Source organism: Sarcophilus harrisii, chromosome 2 (assembly GCF_902635505.1).
Source record: "Sarcophilus harrisii chromosome 2, mSarHar1.11, whole genome shotgun sequence".
Lineage (NCBI taxonomy): Eukaryota > Metazoa > Chordata > Mammalia > Dasyuromorphia > Dasyuridae > Sarcophilus > Sarcophilus harrisii.
The window spans coordinates 438,425,025-438,444,174 of NC_045427.1; the positions used below are offsets into that span (position 1 = coordinate 438,425,025).

The 19,150-nt window shown below is 36.9% G+C and overlaps 1 protein-coding gene across 1 annotated transcript in view; it reads right to left on the minus strand.

Annotated features, from left to right (window-relative positions):
• Positions 1-7,789: 7,789 nt before the first annotated feature.
• Positions 7,790-19,150, minus strand: part of ASTN2 (astrotactin 2) — a 1,113,071-nt gene continuing 1,101,710 nt past the window's right edge. Inside the window, exon 23 of the mRNA XM_031949426.1 lies at positions 7,790-8,641. Coding sequence (XP_031805286.1) covers positions 8,404-8,641 — 238 coding nt within the window. The 3' untranslated portion in view covers positions 7,790-8,403. The remainder of the gene's footprint in view (positions 8,642-19,150) is intronic.

A 19,150-nucleotide genomic window follows, 5' to 3' on the forward strand; every position in this document is an offset into this window, starting at 1 on the left:
GTTTTCATGTCCTTGGAGTAGATACCTGAATTTGATGCTCCTTAGACAGTGAATCAACATGCCCAATACAGAATTTTTCTTCCTCTTCCCTCCAAATCTTACCTTCTTATCTTTTCTATCACTGTGGGTGCTACCATATCCCCCTAGTTACCCAAATCTATAATATCAGTGTCATCCTTGATGACTTATCACATACCAATCCTTTGCCAAATCTCATCCTTTCTACTTTCACATCTCTCATATACCTTCTCTTTTCTCTATTCACAAAGCCATTACCAGGTTGCTGTTTTTTTTTTTTTTTTATCACTTCTCCCTTGGACTAAAGAAATATCTTTTGAACTGTCTCCCTGACTTAAGTTTCTTCTTACTTTATTCTCCACTCAAAATTCTCTGTCTTCTTACTTCTTCTGCTTAGCTTTCCTAGATTCTTTTAAGATGCATCTTCAGAAGGTCTTCCCTATTCTTTCATAATGCTAGTGCCTTCATCTTCATCTACTCTATATTATCTCATATGTACCTAATTATTTATATATTATCTCTTGCATTAGAATGTAAGATCCTTGAGCACAGGAATTATTTTTGCCTTTCTTTGTATCCCCAACATTAAGTACAGTGCCTGGAATAGAGTAAGTTATTAACTAATGTTTATTGACGATACTCAAAGAAGAAATAAAATGGCTTGAAACACTTTGAGATCAGTTTTGATGTTTTCCTACTACTGAAACCTCATTAGAGGAATAGAAAACTGAGAAGATGTATGGGTTTGAGTTTTTTTGTTTGGTTTTTTTTTGGGGGGAGGGGGTTGATACTTTATCATCCCAGTGGGAAAACTATCTCAAGTAGTAAAATACAGTAATGAACAATATTAGACACAAAAGACAAAGTTATAGTTATGGTTCTGTCATGAGTGCTCTATAAGATCTTTGGCAAATCCATTTCAATTTTCTGGGGACACGATTTTTCATCTGTAATAATCTAAATTAATTTCTCTGCTGATTCATTAGAACTTTCTAAGAACATCATACAGATATATGTAAATATGTATAATTGTGTATCCTTTCTGTTGATATTTTGTTCTTATGCCCTGATATTTCTATAACTTATGCAAGGTAAAAGTAGAGAAAGGTGAGAAGAGGAAAGAGCATTACTGTACTCCTGTTTATACTAGAAAACTTCTACTTTTTCTTAGTTGCAAACAATGTTATTGTTTACATGCTTTGGATGATATTTAGAAAGAGTCCACTCTTGAATACACCTTTTGAGTTCTCAGCATGTAAGTATTTTTTTCGTTTAAAATATACTAATCATGAAAGGCTGTTTTTGTGACTTAGGGTCATATGTATTAGGGATGAGAGTTGTATCAGCATGAAGTAATAAGGAAGAAAGAAAATAAATCAGTAGTCAAGTACTCCCCTCCTTCTAGCTCACGCATACATATAGTCACATCCCATATTCTAATTCCTCTTCCAATATAGCATTCCATATTGAAAGATTCTTTTCACTTATAACACTTAGATTCTATAGCCAGTGTCTTGATACTTCCTAGAGGATGCTATGCAAATCACATAGACGTTGGAACCTCAGTATATTTGCGTAAAAAATGTTTTCTAGTTCTAGAGCCATGATTTAGTAACATTCTATTTTTCAAAGTCCCTTCCACTTTTAATATTCTACTTTAAGATTTGTTTTTAGATTAGGATACACCCATTCTAATTCTGCCCTCCTCAGAGACCTTGTGTCTATAGGGAAAAAATAGGTAGGCAGACAAGCATTTGCCTTTTCCCTCCTACCTTTGGTTTCTCTCCTCCTTCTCCTTGTCTCTCTTTCTCTGTCTCTCAGAGACATACACACATACAGAGACAGACACACACACACACACACACACACACACACACACACACACAGAATTTTCCTTTGTCCCTCTGTTCATCTCTGTGTCTCCCCTTCTTGCTGTGTGTTGCTGGTTGTATGTCACTGACTGTATGTCACTGGCTTTATGTATGTGTGTGTGTGTTTGTCATTGGCTGTATGTGTGTGTTTCTGGTTCTGTATGTGTTTGTGTGTTATTGGCTGTGTGTGTGTGTGTCTCACTTTTATGCGTGTTTATGTATCTCACTGGCTATATGTGTGTGTTGTTGGTTGGCTGTGTGTATGTGTGTGTCTCTCGGGCTGTGTGTGTATGTTGCTGGCTATCTGTGTGTGTCACTGGCTATATGTGTGTGTCTCTAGCTATATATGTCACTGGTTCTGTGTGTGTGTCTGTGTGTGTTCAGAAAAGAACATCTTTGTATATATTACTGTGTACACAACTTTTGCCCTCTGCCAATCCTTGTAAAACAGAGAAGCAAGAAAAATCAGTTTGGTAGTATGTGTACAAGCGCATTGAGCAATTTCCAAAAGGAAAAGTTGGAAACCTCCTTTCAGGCCCTTGCAATGTGATGGGCAACCTCAAATTAAAAACAAAATACCACCAAAGAAACCTAGGTTTTGTTTGTTCAGAGCACCTTCAATGAGTCAATGAGTACCATCACAAGCCATATTTAATTTCATCAGTTTGAGTTGGCTTGTATCAAAGCAGATTTTGAGCCTGGAGTTTTTTAAAGCTATTTTTGCATTTTCATACACTTGAACCCACATGTATATATGTAATCATAGGCTATTTCCAAGCATCAGTTCTTTTTTCTTCCCACTCCCACTATGGACCACCTCTCCATACACAGATGCCAAATGACTGTGGCTTGCAAGGCCCTGGAATTTCAATCCTATTTTCTATATGTATGCATTTTCCCAAAAGAACTTAAAGCTCACCAAACAAGAGTCCTCTTTGGAGGTGAGTAACTTTGACGTACACTTGCCATTAGCCTCTGGTATAAAACAATAATGATAAGTTAATATTTGAGATGATGGCATAATTTCACAAATAACAATATGTAGAAATAGGCGAAAAAAAAAGTCTAATTGGAAGTCAGAAAACAGGTTCTAAAACCAACTCTATGATCTTGAATAAGTCCATTATCTTCTTTGGAGTTGTATTGCCTTAATTGTAAAATAAAAGCTTTTAATTAAGTCATTCCATAGTCTAAGGCTTGTCCAATTTTAACATTATATGTTTTAATAATAGTAATAATAATTATATTAATTATGGCTGGCATTTCTCTAGCACTATATGATTTGTAAGGTGCTTCATAAATATGATTTTTATGTTATCCTCACAAAAAAACCTGGTAAATATGATTATTCTTTGCACTTTACAGATGAGAAAACAGAGGCAGATATGTTAAGTAGCCATGACAACCTGTAAGAGTGTGAGGCATAAACACACACATACACACACACACACACACACACACACACATTCTAAGAGATCTGATTAGCTTTGAAAGAGAACCAATCTAGTAGTCATGTGATTTAAAAGGCAAATAGCAGAGTAGACAAAGATATGGACTTTGGAGTTAGGAAAATCAAGGTTGAAGACTTGACTCTGACCCATATAAATTTCAATCATAAGCAAACAACTTAATTTTTGTTTGTCTCAGTTCTTCAACTGTAAAATGGAGATGTCATCTGCTTCTCAGGATTGTAGGGGAGGACCAAATGAGATAATAATTATAAATTGTTTCGTATACAGCTTGGTACATAGCAAGTGCTACATAAATGTTAGCTATTATTATTATTATTATTATTATTACATGACCTTTCTGTGTCCCCAAAAGGCTCTTTAAAATTCCACATTACTCATGCATTTAAATTACATTGGTAAAGGTTTCCACATACCATACTGATTAAAAAAATCATTTGGTACTAGCATCGCTATAATTAATAACACGACTATTAATTTGTTATGTTACTATCAAGTTATTTATCCAAAGTTTGATTATGGTAACCTATAAGTATGTCTGTAATCATTCTTCAAGACTATAGTTAAGTCAAGATCTAGTGACAAAAGTGGCAAAAAAAAAAAACAACAAAACAAAACATCTCGACTTTCAGCACAGAAGTGGTGTGAGACATTTGAAAAAAATACTAGATTTAGAATCAAAGGCTGTAGGTTTCAGTCTTGCCATTGTTACTTTTTAATCTGCTCTATTATGCAAATTTGGGTCTTTCTCGTCTTTAGTTTCATCTAGAACATCAGGCTATTGGATTGGAAGATTTCTAAGGCCTCTTATAAGTCGGAATCAAAATGCTTATATTAGGTACCTACTGTTTTCCATGTGACACAAAAACAAAAGTGAAAAACTATCTCTAGAGAAGTCCTCTTTTTTCAGTAAAGACCTTCTTTCTTTCCTTTTTTTTTCTTGTCTTCATTTGCAAGTCCCTGTTTAGAGTTCCCAAGCTTGTACAAACAGACATATTTTGTATATACTGCCATGTGTATCATTGTACATCATCTCACTCAAATGTAGAACAAGTTTATATCAGATCACTTTTTACATTCCAGATGGTTATCAGTCATCACAAGGGATCATAAATTCAGAAGTGGAAGAAAGAAAACTTAAGAGTCCATTTTGTTCAGTGGCCAGATGAGGAAGCTGAGTTAGAGAGAAGGGAACAGCCAAATTTAGAGAAATAATAAATAGATGAGACAAAGTTCAAACTCAGGCCTTCCTGATTCACCTGACCACCTTTTTCATGCTTCTAACTTCTTGTCTTAGGTGCCAAACCTGTATCTACATGCAAGTCTGTTCCTAAACTATTCCTTACAGTTTATTTTAAAAAGGATTTTTTCCCTTTGTGAGACTCAGTTTTTTCTGTAAAAGGAAAGAATTGGACAAAATGACTTTAAAGCATCTTGTAGATGCTAAGAAATCAATCTTCAGGTATAGTCAATCAGGGCTGTAAAACTAGATTTGCTTCTTGGGTATTGGGAGTGGAGTCTATAGCAGGACCTGCTTTGGGAAAGCACCCTTGAAAGAAAAAGGAGCATGGAAGAATGGAAAAAGGAGCTTGTTTCCACAAGCTGATGCTAAAAATGAGTTAAGATTCAGTTACTGCATCAGTAAGTGTCTATTGACTAATATCTAGCCACTCATCTTGAGCTTTATACAAATTGGATGGGACAGTACAGGATTTGTCAATTGATTTCATACACCTTCACCTGCAAAGCTGTCCTCTTATGACTAGTTTTCATCATTAGATCTGTAATATTAATTTTCACTGAATTTAACCTGTCTGGAGTGAGCATTATGTATTTGGGTGAGTGTTTGTAGGATCATAGCAAGATGTGACTTAAAGACATTAGAATGGAAGTTCCTTGAAGAGGCGCTTTCTTAACATTTTTTCTCTTTGTATACCCAGCACTTGGCATAGTGCCTTATAAAGAACAAATGCTTAAAAATGTTTTATTCATTCTTATCAATGTGCTTCCTAAAATATGGCATAACTGAACACAGTATTTGACATGTGGGTCAACTAGTACAGAATTCAGGGAGGCCATTACCTCCTTATTCCCTGATTCTTTCATTCAACCTTAGATCAAGGGATGCCATCATTCACTCACTGCTTAATCTTTTGCAGTCTGGTTAGCACCTCCACAACTATCAAAAGACATAGTGTGCCACTTGACCACAAAAATCTTTTTTTCCTAGTCTTTATCACGTTGGAAGCATTTGACAGTGGTAGCCATCCCCTTTGTCCTAAAATTACAGCTTCTCATGTCCCTCACATCAGCACCTTGTCCCCATTTTTCTCTGACCAGTGAGGTCACTTTTTCTTCTCTTTCACTGAGTTCACATTCTCTCACAGCCTTTGAAATAAGACCCAGTTCTCGGTGCTCATCCTCCTCAATGTTCTGAGTATACATATTTCTTTTCCTGAGTTTGCTGTAGTTTCTAAGGGTTCTTTCTTGTTTGTATTCACATATTCACTTATGAATTCTCACCCAAGGTTCTTGAACTGTCTATTTTATGGTTTTTGTTCAGCTTTGGCAATAATCATAGGGATCTTCCTCACCAAAGCAGAAACTATCCTTTTAAAACCAAGTATTTTACCAGAGTCTGCCTTCCTACATTGATAGACCAGGTTATATCCTTGGTTATGCTTATAGGGTGCTTGGCTCTTGACTTCCAACTTGAATTCACTACCCACTTTACTTGGACAGGTGGGGCTTGTGAGTGCCCTAAAATCCAGATTCCTCAGCCTGGCCCCAAACTCCCAAATTTCAATGTGGTTACAGGTGACTCTTAAAGTAAAGACAGTCTTCTCTGACTAATCCCTTGTCTTTTCCATCATATCTTTTCCTTGATGATCTTAATTACTCCAGAGTGTTAGCTTTTATTTATGTTGCTTTCCCTGCCCATGGTCCTGATACAATATTTAGGAGAAACACTATTTACCAGGTGCCATTTACATTCCAGCTTTCCTCCTTCAGGCTCTTTCTCTCATGGAAAAAAAATCAGAAAAAGTCCACATTTTCTTTGTTTATTATAAAACTGGGAGATCTCCAGTCCCTTCTGTGAGCAGTATTTATGTCTTCAGATGTGTTAAAAGGAGACAGCTGGTGAGGCTGAACTCCCTGACTCTGATTTTTGCTCGTTTTCCATTGCCTCTTTTACATTCCCTAGAGAGATCAGAGATTCTGAAGGTAAGCTTCAAGGTACCCTGTAGGTGCTTCCCCACTAGGAAGTGGTGGGATAATTCCTGAATTTAGAGCTGAGCACAAACTCCAGCTTTGTCCCCTAATAATTGTGTGACCTTAGAAAAGACTCAAACTCTCTGGGTTTCAGCTTTCTTGCCTATAAAATGAAAAGTTTGGACCAGATGACCTTGTAAGGTAGCTTCCAATGGAAGATTTATCAAGATTTTTGATCTTCACTGTAAGAAAAATCTTCAGTAAGTGGGTAACTAGACCAGGACCACCACAAAATTGTTATCAAGATTAAAAAGTAGTCAATATCCCTTCTCCACAACAAATCCTCTTAAAATTCCCCTTGAACTCCCAATCCTTAAACTGTTTCAGGTACTCTGGAGCTTCTCATTTCATTACATCTATTGAATTTGACCTTTCCCTACCATGTCTTATGGTCTGGACATTTCCAGACTTCATCTTCCATAACAAATTTACCTTTCTGTATTGCATTGCATTTAAGCTTTCCTCCTTATGAAATTAGCTAATGCAGCTTCTATATTAGCTACTAACAGTAGCAGGAGGGGTGTGTATAGTGATATATGTACAAACACACATTCATATACATATACACATATACTTACACACACACATATATATATATATATATATTTCAGTTATATCTGGACTAGACTTTATTGTAGATATGGAATTGACCTTAAAAGTTATTTTTGTCCAACATCAACACTTTAGAGATGACAAAATGAAGAACTAGAGAGGAGATATGATTTGCCTCAGATACTAGCTGTGTGACACTGGACAAGTCCCTTAATCTGTCTGCCTCATCTGTAAAATGGAGATAATAGCAACCGGGGTTATTACGAGTATCAAGTGAGTTAATGTTTGTAAGGTGTTTGTAACCCTTAAAATGCTATATAAGTCTTAGCTGTTGGTATTAACATTGCTATCATAATAATCTCAGTCAGATATTTAATCAAGATGTAACCACAATTGAATGAATAAATGTCTAGGAGATGCAGCATTAGTATCTATGGCTTGGACTTCCTCATCTTTCTCTTAGGGTTTCTATTAACCTCTGACAGCTTCTTGAGTAGAGATCACACCTTTACTTTTCAGTTTCTTAGAGGGAGGCAACAGAGATCATTGGCTAGGTATGTCACAAATTGTATTCCACTGGTAAGAAACACCACATAGGCAGAAACATGGACTTCATATGAATTTTTAATGCATAGAACAGCCTGTCAGGACCTCTGCTGGAGCAGGTCTGTGAGCAGTAGGAAGAGGCAGGAGTTCTGCAAATGGGAGAGCATTTAAAAAAAAAAAAAAAAAAAAACAATCCTCACTGGTAAATTTGTCAGGTCTACTTTGGGGAAATGGCTACAGCCAAAGGGGCTGGCCTGTGCGCTCTGAATCCTGGGCAGAGAGGCAGGGAAGGAATAGGTGAAGAGAGACCATGGAAAAAGAATTGCAGAGGTCAAAGGCAAGGGGAAGGGAGGGAATAGTAACATGTGGCCCTCATCAGAATGCTCTCATTTCAGGATTTCTGGAGTCCATAAGAAAAGGTTTTAAAAAGGTGAGATTTTGACAGAGTCAAATAATGTCTCAAAAAAGAAAGAAAATAATGAATGATCCCGGCTGCTACCTAAAGTCCTTTCAACTGTCCTTGGGAGAAAAAGTCTGGCTTGGCCTTTGTGGCTCCTTCCAAGCACCACCCTGTCCCAAAACCCACCCAAGATTCAGAATCCTCCTGTGTCCATCCATCTCTCGTGCTTGAGAGTCTCTGCTCTTGGCATCCAAAGCCCGAGGCCAATCTTCTCTCACCGCCCCTTGGACTCGCCATACGTGTTGCGTGCCATGGAGACCATCTTCTCCTCGCATGTGACTTTGGTGTCCTTGAGGATGCTATACCAGACCATGCCAGCTGGCCGCACCTCTTCACTGCGGCAGAAGAGGTAGGGAATGGTGTCTACACGGCTCTGGATATAGGCGCTGCGCAGGAGAGTAGAGCAGTGACTGCTGACCTTCTCCAGTCTCCTCAGGATCAGGTGGGCTTTTCTGAAAGGCAGGAGTAAAGAGCAGTTGGATGACTGGGAATTTCTATTAGCACAGAATCATGGCATTATAGGATTTTGAGTTGGAAAAAATTTTAGGGAATTGCCACTGATAGTTCACCATACCTCTTGAATCCTACACACTTTAGAAAATCAGCAGGCTTTATTCACATCAGAAGAAACTTTGGGTTATTTAGTTTAACTCACTCATTTAACAGAAGAGGAAACTGAGGCATACAGAAGTTAAGATTTGCCTGAGAACATATAGCTAATGAAGTAGAGTAGGGACCTAGATCCCCTAAAAACTTATTTCCTCTACCCAATATTGTCTTTTGGTATGAAATGAGGAGTCCCACTTTTATCACTTACTAGTCATGGGATCAAAGGAAAGTTACTTTACCTTTATGGTCTGTTTTCTCATCCATAAAATTGAAATGATCATTGTCCTATACATCTCATGTGGATCAAATGCTATTAGAACTGGAAGGAACTCTAATGATCACTGAATTTAGTTACCTAATTTTACAGTTATAGTTTCAAACCTGGCTCTGCCATTTGCTATCTATAGGGCTTTAAATAAGTTATTTAATTTCTCTGGGCCTTAGTTTCCTAATTTGTAAAAAGAATAATAATAATTTAGGGATGAAGAAAAGGGGTGGATTAGATGACTTCAGATCCTTTCTAATTCTGGATCTATGCCATTTTCTCCTCACACATTATTCAGGCTCCTTGAGGATGCTAGATCCAACCATGCTAGCTGATTGTACCTCTTTATTGCAGAAGAAGAGAGAGGTCCCTAAGTTCTCAGCTAGTTCAAAATCCATGTTTTTTTGATTTGCAGGCCAAATCTTTGATTTGCAGGCAGATGGACATAGTCACTTGTCATTCCCAGAACAGAATTAAATCAGAATGCCTATCTCTTATTACCAGTGTAGTTCATATCTTTTTTTGCTATAAGCTAAAATATGGGAATGTACTTCCAAGTAATTTAATTACCAAATAATTTGAGGGATAATTGAACACTAACAGCTGGGGAGATTAGGGAAGCTCTCCATTCAGAGGTGGCATGAGTTAAGTCTTGTAGAAAGCTGAGGCAGAGGTAAAAAAGAAATTTGTTTCAGGCATGTGGAATAGTCTTGGCAAAGGTATGGAAATGGATGATGGAATGTTAAATTCAGGAACAGTAAAACAAGGAAATCAATGGTTGTAAATATATTGTGCATGAAGAGTTCTTGAGCATCCTTTGACACCAGGCTTCCTTAGTCCTGAATTAAGAAGTCTCCTAAAGGAGGCAGGGAGAGATTTGTCTTTAACCATCTGTTGGGATGGAGAGGGGCTGCATAAGGAACCTCAAAGTCGGCACTCAATAAAGATTTATCGATTGTTTAATCATATAATAACTTCAGGATGTTGATACTCAGCCAACTCACTTCATGGTTGCCAGAACCTAGATTTGCTAATGGAGTTGAATGTTTTTGTTAGGTCATTGAACACAGCATTTCCCCTAAACACTAACCTTTCCTGGAGACCCTTTAAAGAACAGAAGTTGCTTGGCTCTGGGGGATTATACTCTATACCAGCCTTGTCCCTGCTTCTATTTATAGCAGCCAGATATATGGAGGAGGAGAGAGGAAGTTGGTGTTAGGTATTATTCCAATATTCTCACCTCATTACTGACTCCCATTGGCAAAACATTCATACTATACCTGTCGGATTGGGGAGGTAGAAATTGAATTGGATCCTGGGACTAGGGAAGAAGGAGAGAGACTGGATAAATGAAGGGTAGAGAGTTGTTTAATTAGGGAAACTTTAGGGAATTTCACCTTTGGATCTATACATTCTAGTATTTTTTAGACATCTTCAACACAACCCTATTGATTGAGATTCTGAAACTTTCTGGTTTCAGAGAAGCAGGAGCTTCTGATTAAAGTAGGGGGGAGGATATGGGAAGGGACTGATATCAAGCACTCATGGGGTCTGTGCAGCTCCCTCCTTGACTTTGAATGTCTCTGGCTCTCTTATGCTATTCTCTCTTTGCCTCAGATGATTTGAAAAGCTTGCTGGCTCTGACTCCCTCTCAGTCAAAGCCTAGTCTTTCCCTCCCAAAATAACTCGGGGCCAGAATGACTCTTCCTACTGCAGATAATGTGGAAGGACAGAGACTGTATCCTGCTGTGACATTACAAGTGCATCTGCTGTAACTTATGTGGATCACAGGATGCTAGATTCATAGATTTAGGGCTGAAAGAGACCTTAGAGGTCAGCTACTCCAACCCCCTCATTTTACAATTGAGGAAATTGAGGCACAAAGAGCTTAAGGGAACAGTCCAAAGCCACACAGGCAGCAAATGGTAAAATCAGGATTTGAACCCAGGTGCTTTGGTACTGATGAGGAAACTTAAATCTGAGTCTTTGCCTATAGTCTTTCTGACTCCAAGTTAATACGCTATCTTATTATCTGTCTTCAACTAGAGGATTAGTAAATGAGTGATTACTTTGCTTTTTATAGTTTTAGGTAATAACACCAGGTTGTGTTTCTGTTGTGCTCTACACATTCATTTACAAAGCAATTTTAAATGTTATTTCATTTAAACCTAAATAACGATGAGCTAAGCAAGATAGGGATTATTAGTTCCATTTTATAGATAAGAACAATGAGGACAAGAGAGGTTAAGTTATTGGGTTAAAGTCACACAGATGTTAAGTAACTGAGGAATTATTTGAATCTAGATCCTCTGACTCTAGATGTAGTTCTACAAAACTGTTCACATATTGTTTCACATGTCTAACAAGTGTTTTGGAAGTTCAGAAAAATCTACCAATACCTACTGATAGGATACCTTTTTGCTAGATATGCCCCCAACACTCTCACACATCTTCCTTTCTAGAATGCTCTCCCCTCATGTGAAAATTTTTAAACTCTACCTAAGATCCATTACACTCAGAGTCACAGGATGACCAGGCCAAAGCCTCCTTTCCCAGTCACTGTTTTCTGTTCCCTCATCCATGTTAGTTTTGGTCCACTCATTTCCCTTTCCAGCTTCTCTTTCCTCTATTTTGCTAGCAAACTATCCCTTCTAACATTAGGTCCACCATTCTCATGCTCTATTTCCTTGTAATTATGGAAACATGGCTTTTTGTGGGGATGCTGAAACCCTGTATGCTTTCGCCAGCACTGTACAAATCTTCGTTCGTGCCCTTTGACATATTTGACCAAGAGAAAGAATAGGAGTAGCCATGCCGCTTCTTCCACACAGTTACTTCCAAAATACCCCTATAATGTAACCATTCAGTAATGTAGTGATTCCTGAATCATTTCCTCCAGATTATATTGCCCTATCTAGATTCTGATAGATTTTTAGGCAGTTAGGTTATTTGGGAATAGAACACTGTGCCTGGATTCGGAAAGATCTGGATTCAAATCCAGGCTCAGAAACTTTAACTGCCTGATCCTGGACAAAACACTTAATGTTTTAGTATTAATTTCCTCTATAATAAAAATGAGCATAATGAGAGTTGTTGTGAGAATCAAATGAAATATTTGTAATACACTTAGTACAGGGTTTAAAACATAGTAAGTGCTTAATAAATGCTTATCCCTTTTCCCCAGTGACAATTCTCAAGTAGCCTCTAGGCCATACTCTCTACCTTTTTTTTTCCTCAGAGAATTCAGTACTTGACTCCCAATCTTTCTCTCCTCTCAACACCTCCCTTGTGGACTCCAATTTACATGTTGATCTCCCCTCAAATACTATCTTCTCTATCAATTTTTTTTGTTTGTTTCTATGATTTGAACCTCTGCTTCACTTTGGCCACACAAAGGGTGGGATATATTCTTTAATTCAATTTAATAATCATCTATTAAGCTCCCATTATATGTTAGGCACTGTACTAAGAATTGGAAATACAAATCAAACAAAAGACAGTCCCTGTCTTCCCTCAATGAACTTATAATATGCTGAAAGGAAACAAGAACAAAAGGGGACAATGGGCTTCATGCTGGTGGAGTTGAGTCCACTGAATGCAGCTGATGGGACATGTTTGGGCTATGAGTACTCTTTAAATGGAGCCTGGGGAAATGTTTTTTGTTCTGCTCTTTATCCCTCCAATCAGAGTAGCAGTGCCTGAGGGTACTGATAAAGTGTGAGTATCAAAGCAGATGCAGTCTCAGGGATAATGAGTTTCTTAGTGATGAGCTTTTCCTGACCATCCTTTTCCTCTTAGAAACTTTCTCCTCCCGGGGGTTTCATGATTGATATTATTCTCTCCTGATTTTCATCCTACTAATCTGGTTGTCCAACTTTGGTTTTCTTTGCAAGATAATGATTCTTATCCCATTTCCTATCTGTGGGTGTATCTACAAATTCTGTCTTGGGCAAACAGTATTTTTGTAATTTTTTTGTACTTTTTGTATTTTTTAAATTCCTATTTTTTGTATTCTTGATTGATCACATCAGTAATTAACATATATGCAAATCTTGGTTTCTCTCCTTACTCCAGTCCTACATCATTAATTGCCTAGTGGATACTTCCAACTGTATGTATCCAAAACATCTCAAATGTGATATGTTCAAAAGAGAAATTCTCCCTCCCCTCCTAAAAAAAGCCCCACTTCTTTTGAAATTCTCTAATTGATCTTCTTGGATGCTCTCTTTTCTATTGATTTTCATGACATTCTCTTTTGGTCCTCCTATTCATTTGGCTGCTCATTCTCAGTCTCTTTTGCTGTGTCTTAATCCATCTTAAGGTCCTTAACTGTGGTATAGACCAAGGTTCAGTCCTAAGGCCTCTTCCTTTCTCTCTCTACACACTCTTACTTGATTATCTCAACAACTTCCATGAATTTAGCACAATCTCTGGGCAGACAACTCCCATATCTGTTCATCTACTCATATTTTCTCTCCTGCTATCTAGTCTTGTATTACCAATTGCCCATTGAACATGTCAAATTAAATATCTTGTACTTGTAACTCATTAGAACATTCCCATTATTATAGCAGTTAGAAGGAGTATATCTAAACAGAGGGCATGGATGTGAGTTGAATATAAAAGAATAATATCTTTTCTTTAAAAAAAATTAAGAGATAAGAGAGGAATATATTTGGGGAAAGGGAAAGGGAAAAGTGGAATGGTGCAAATATCTCCCATTTAAAAAAAAAAGAGGCAAAAAAAAAGTTTTTATAGTAGAAGAGAAGAGGAAGAGGAGAGGATGAGTGAGTGAAACTTACTCTCATCAGAATTGTTTCAGATAGGGAATAATATACATACTTAATAGGAGTATAAAAAACTATCTTATCCTGTAGGAAAATAGGAGGGAAATGAGAAGTGGGAAGGGGGGAGGGTGATAAAAGAGAAGGTATATTGGGAAAAGAAGTGGCCAGTAACAAAACACTTTTGAGGAGGGAAAGGGTGAAAGGAAAGAGACAATAAATAGGGGAAAATATTATTAGCAATAGTAATTGTTTAAAAAAATTCAAAGCAAATTTTTCATATGATGGGATATTATTGTTCTCTGGGAAATGATGAACAGGTTGGTCTCAGGAAAAACTAAACTTAGAACATCCTCCATGAACAAAGTGAAATATACTGTATATAAAGTAATAGCAATGTTCTGGGATGCCAGAACATGTAAATGACTATTATTCTCAGTAGTGCAAATTAGAGTCAGTATCACAAGCGCAATATTTCTAAAATATATATATATATAATAAATTCATTATATATAATATATAATCATATGTTATATTATATAACATATATAATATATAAAAGATATATATAAATTCATCATATAAATGTATATAATCTCTAAAATCTGTAAAAAGGGAATAAGGATATGAGTGCTACTTACCCAACTGTGTCATTGTGCAAAAAAATTCAATATACTTTGAAGATCGTTGTGAAATGAGAGTTATGATCAGAAACTAAAAAGTATTCACTAAAGAAAGAAATCTCTAATAATAAACATTTCAGGTTGAAGAGGATATGTATTTAGACAATGAGCTTGGTGACCCTATTATTCCATTGCCTTAGAGAACTAATACTTTACCTATTTGATTTTAAAGCTAGTTCTGGAAAGGAGGCAGAGCTAATTTGTATGATATTGCCCACTTTCTTTTCATTGAAAGTCAGTCTGAAAAGTGGATTCATATGCTATCTCTGTCCTCAATTAAAAGAACACAGGTATATAAGCTATATTTGCCCCCTGCCAGAAGTCAGTATTTGAATTCGATTAGCTGGGTCTATTCCTTCCATCCTAGGGTTCCCCATCTGTCAGAAAATTCCTTGCTTGGTTAAAACACAGGCATACTCTGATGGTCAACAAGATTGAAGATGAGGTAAGACTTTTAAGGGATCCCCTGGGGAATCGTTTTCTTTGACTTCCTAAATTCAGACCAAAATGGTAGCAAGTAGGATGGAAAATGAGAGGAAGACAATACACGAGAACCAGTTTGACATGTCTGTGCTACCACCTCAAAGCTACTTGGGAGGCAGAGGGGGCAACCATAAGCTTGATTGTTAGTGAGTGAATGGGGTGAAAGAGACATGGAATGAAGTGAAAAGATGTTGGAAATAAATGAGGATGTATTTTGGAGCACTCTTTAGGATAGGTCTTTTAGGTATTACTAAGCTTGAGATGAAAAAGATTAAAGTCAAGTTTTTTTCAGAATGTCATGACTCAGCTGTGTAATTATAGTCCTATAGTAAGCCTTTAAAAAAAACTGGGATCAAGGTCCCTAAATTCACACAGACCTCTTTCAAGTGGCCTTGGACATAATGTGTTCCTAATTTTCTTGGCTGTGATAATAACTTAAAAAGTACATTACTGAGGAATGAACTTTCAAAGAAGAAAAAATAAAAATGAGAGTGTGATCAGAACAAAGACTGAAATGAGTAAAACTAGAAATATGTTTCTGCTTGATTTGCTGCATCCTCAGTGAGCACATTGATGTGTAAGGATAGGAGGCACGTGAAATGAGAAGTCACAAACCAGTAACCCAATAAATAATGACTTCTATTGATAGTGGTGGTGTTCATGTGTTTCACTCATGTCTGATACTTTGTGACCTCATTTAGGGTTTTCTTGGTAAAGATACTGGAGTGGTTTGCCATTTCCTCCTCTATTTTACAGATAAGGAAACTGAGACCAATAAAGTAAAGTGATTGCCCAGGATCATAGAACTATTAAATTTCTACTTAGTTCCACCTCTATAATTATCTATTGTTTATACTTCTTATGTTTTATATATATATATATATATATATATATATATGTAAATTTTCTTTTATGTGTATATGCTTATTTTCCTGATAGAATATAAGGACTGTGATAGTGGGGGCTGTTTCATTTTTGTTTATCTGTGCCTGATACAGAAGAGACATTTAACAAATTCTCAGGGATTGACTGATTTCTGCTGTACCATAACTGTCTGTCATTTAGAGAAGAGGTGTGTCTACTCCTGGAGATTATATTTTCTCATCCTGAATGGAAAAGAAAATATGAATATGAAGAGTTACTGAGGGAAAACTGAGATTTGAGATAGACTTATATCCCACATCCTTGATTAATTTAATATGAAACAAAAAATCTTAAAGATACCTAGTGTTTCTTTTTTTTTTGTTTGTTTTGTTTTATAAAATAGTAGTGAATGGTCATGTTTGAAAATAACTTAAACATGAGCTAGTGTCCTACAATCTCTAGGTGTGTATTCTTCCCATTTTATGGATGGTGAAATTGATGACTGGGAAAGAGTGACTTAACCAGGGTCACACAGCAAGTTACAGCAAAGTAAGATCTTCTGATTGCTAATCTAATATCTTGCCTTTTCACTTCTCTTCCTGAAAAGCATGACCAACATATCTCCTTGAAAGGCTATTGGGAGAAACTCAGAAAGAATGAGGAGAGGACAGAATAAGAAATAACAAGGAGCTGAAGAGTATACTGCTCACAACATGCTGAGAGAGAAAAAGAATAAGCGATGGGGAGAAAGAAAAAATGAGTCTGCCTGTTGTGAGCTGGATAATAAATTGTCGCACAGCTCTTGCATTACCAATTTAGTCTCATAAATCAAACTCAGGACATTTCCAAGTGTTCCCTCGGTGAGGGGAAGATGGCAGGTCAGAGTGACCACTTTTTTAAATACTGGAAATGAAATCTTCCTAAACAGGGACCTGATCTATCCCTGCCTGTCAGGGGAGAAAAGGATGGAGAAGGGACTAAGAACACTAATTTATAACTTTATTAACAAAGAGGTACTAGAAAAAGGAAGGTTTAGGAAAGCAGCCTAAACTTTCTATTGGATCAGAGAGCCCCTTCTCAGGGAAATTTCTGTCCCTTGTCCTTGATCATTTGATGGCATGGTTTGTTGGGTGATAGGAAACATTGAGTAGTAACCAGAGAGAGATCAAACTTCTGAGGATAGTTGAGAAAGAATGGAAAATAGATTATGAAGAAATATTGTTTGCATTTCAACTATATCTATGGTTACTTAATCAGAGTTTATATATCTCTGTTCTTGTTGACCCCAAGTTCAGTATAATTCAATAGGGAAATGTGACAGCCACAAAATGAATGCAATCTCAGGTTGTTTTAATGGAAGAATAGCAACTAGGATCTACTTTGGACTTTCATCTCTCCCCCTTTCTGCACTGTCAGAACTCACTGAAAATCTTCTATCTCATTTTGTCCATCTTTGTCTAAGTGGGACATTGATCAACTGGAATGAGTTCAGAAAAAGTTGTTCAAAATGAGAAAAGGTTTGGAAAACCAGTTATGTGAGGAAGAGAAAAGAATTGATAATATAGTCTTTGAAGAAGAGAACAAAACAAAAGGAAATAAGGTAGCCATTATAAAATCTTTAAAAGCCTAACATATGGAAGGTGTAATATGACCTATTCTTTCTTACTCCAATGAGAAGAAAAAGTAGAGGTAGGGAGAAATCAATAACGAGAGATTTCAGCACCATGTGAAACATATTTCACTAATTCTTAAAAGTAGAGCTAACCAAGAATACCTAACTTGTGAGACAATGATTTCTCTGTCATTAGATTTTTTTTAAACAAAGGCTGAATAATTCTCTCAGGAATGCTAGAAAAAGGATTCATGTTTTAGAAGAGGGCCTTTAGCTTAGTATCTGCTGTGTGCTGGTTTTAAAAAATGATAACCATATCTCAAAATAATGGGTTTCCTTTGATGTCTGACATATTTTATTTGGTGTATTTTCAAAACATTCTGAAAAGAGACACATAAGCTTCATTAGACTGCCAAAGAAGCTAATGACACAAAAGAAGGGAAGATCTTTGACAAAGTCAGCTGAAGAAGAAATGAATAACAGGAAGGGTTGGGAGTCCAGATTGTGGAGAGAATTCAGAAAGTTGCCTGAGATTGCCCTAATTTCTCTCAGAAAAAAAAAAATTAAATCAAGGCTCTAGAAGAATTCTAGAGCAACAAAATCCAGAAAGAAGGAAAAAAAGGAAGGAAGGAAGGGAAAGAAGGGAAAAGGAGGAAAAGGGAAAAGAAAAGAAGCAATTTTCCAGCCCAAGATCACTTAGACTTCAGGAAAGGTGTGTCTCGCTTGGATAAAAAGAGAATACATCTTAGAATGGGCAATTTACTGGGAAAGCCACTGGGAGGCTCTTAGCTACAGCACAAATTAGCAACCAAGGCCCTATAATCCAGATCAGTAGACCAGTGACACAGCAGGCCAACTATGAGTCTTTCAGCCCCAGCCCAGGAAACAAACTGCCAGCCTTGGAACCCAGGACACAATAGGCACCACAAAGCTAGGCCATCCTATTATAGAAGGCAATCTTCCTGCCCCAGAGATTCCAACGCAGAGAGACGGTGATCCAATCCCTGACTGCCTAGTGAAAGAAGCTTGGGCCCTACACTGAGAGCAGAACTCAAGTTTTAAAAATGAACATAAAATAATAAACAACAACAAAATAGCCCTGAGAATAGAGAATTACTATGGTGACAGGGAAGATCAAAACAGAAACTCAGAAGAGGATAATAATGTCAAAATGCCTGCGTGCAAAGCTTCAAAAAGGAATATTAATTGGTCTCAAACCCAAAAAGTCTTCTTTAAAGAGCTCCCAAAAAAGTATTTTAAAAATCAAGTAAGAGATGTAGAAGAAAAATGGGGAAAGAAATGAAAATTATGCAAAAAAAAAATTATGAAGAGAGTCAACAGCTTGGAAATGAAGCACACAAAAAATAACTGAAGAAAACAACCACTTTAAAAGTAGAATTGGTCATTCTGATGGACTTGGCCATCCTCAGCAATGAGATCAACCAAATCATTTCCAATGGAGCAGTAATGAACTGAACCAGCTACGCCCAGTGAAAGAGCTCTGGGAGATGACTAAAAACCATTACATTGAATTCTTATTCTCTATATTTTTGCCCACTTGCATTTTTGATTTCCTTCACAGGCTAATTATACAATATTTCAGAGTCTGATTCTTTTTGTACAGCAAAATAACGGTTTGGTCATATATACTTATTGTGTAT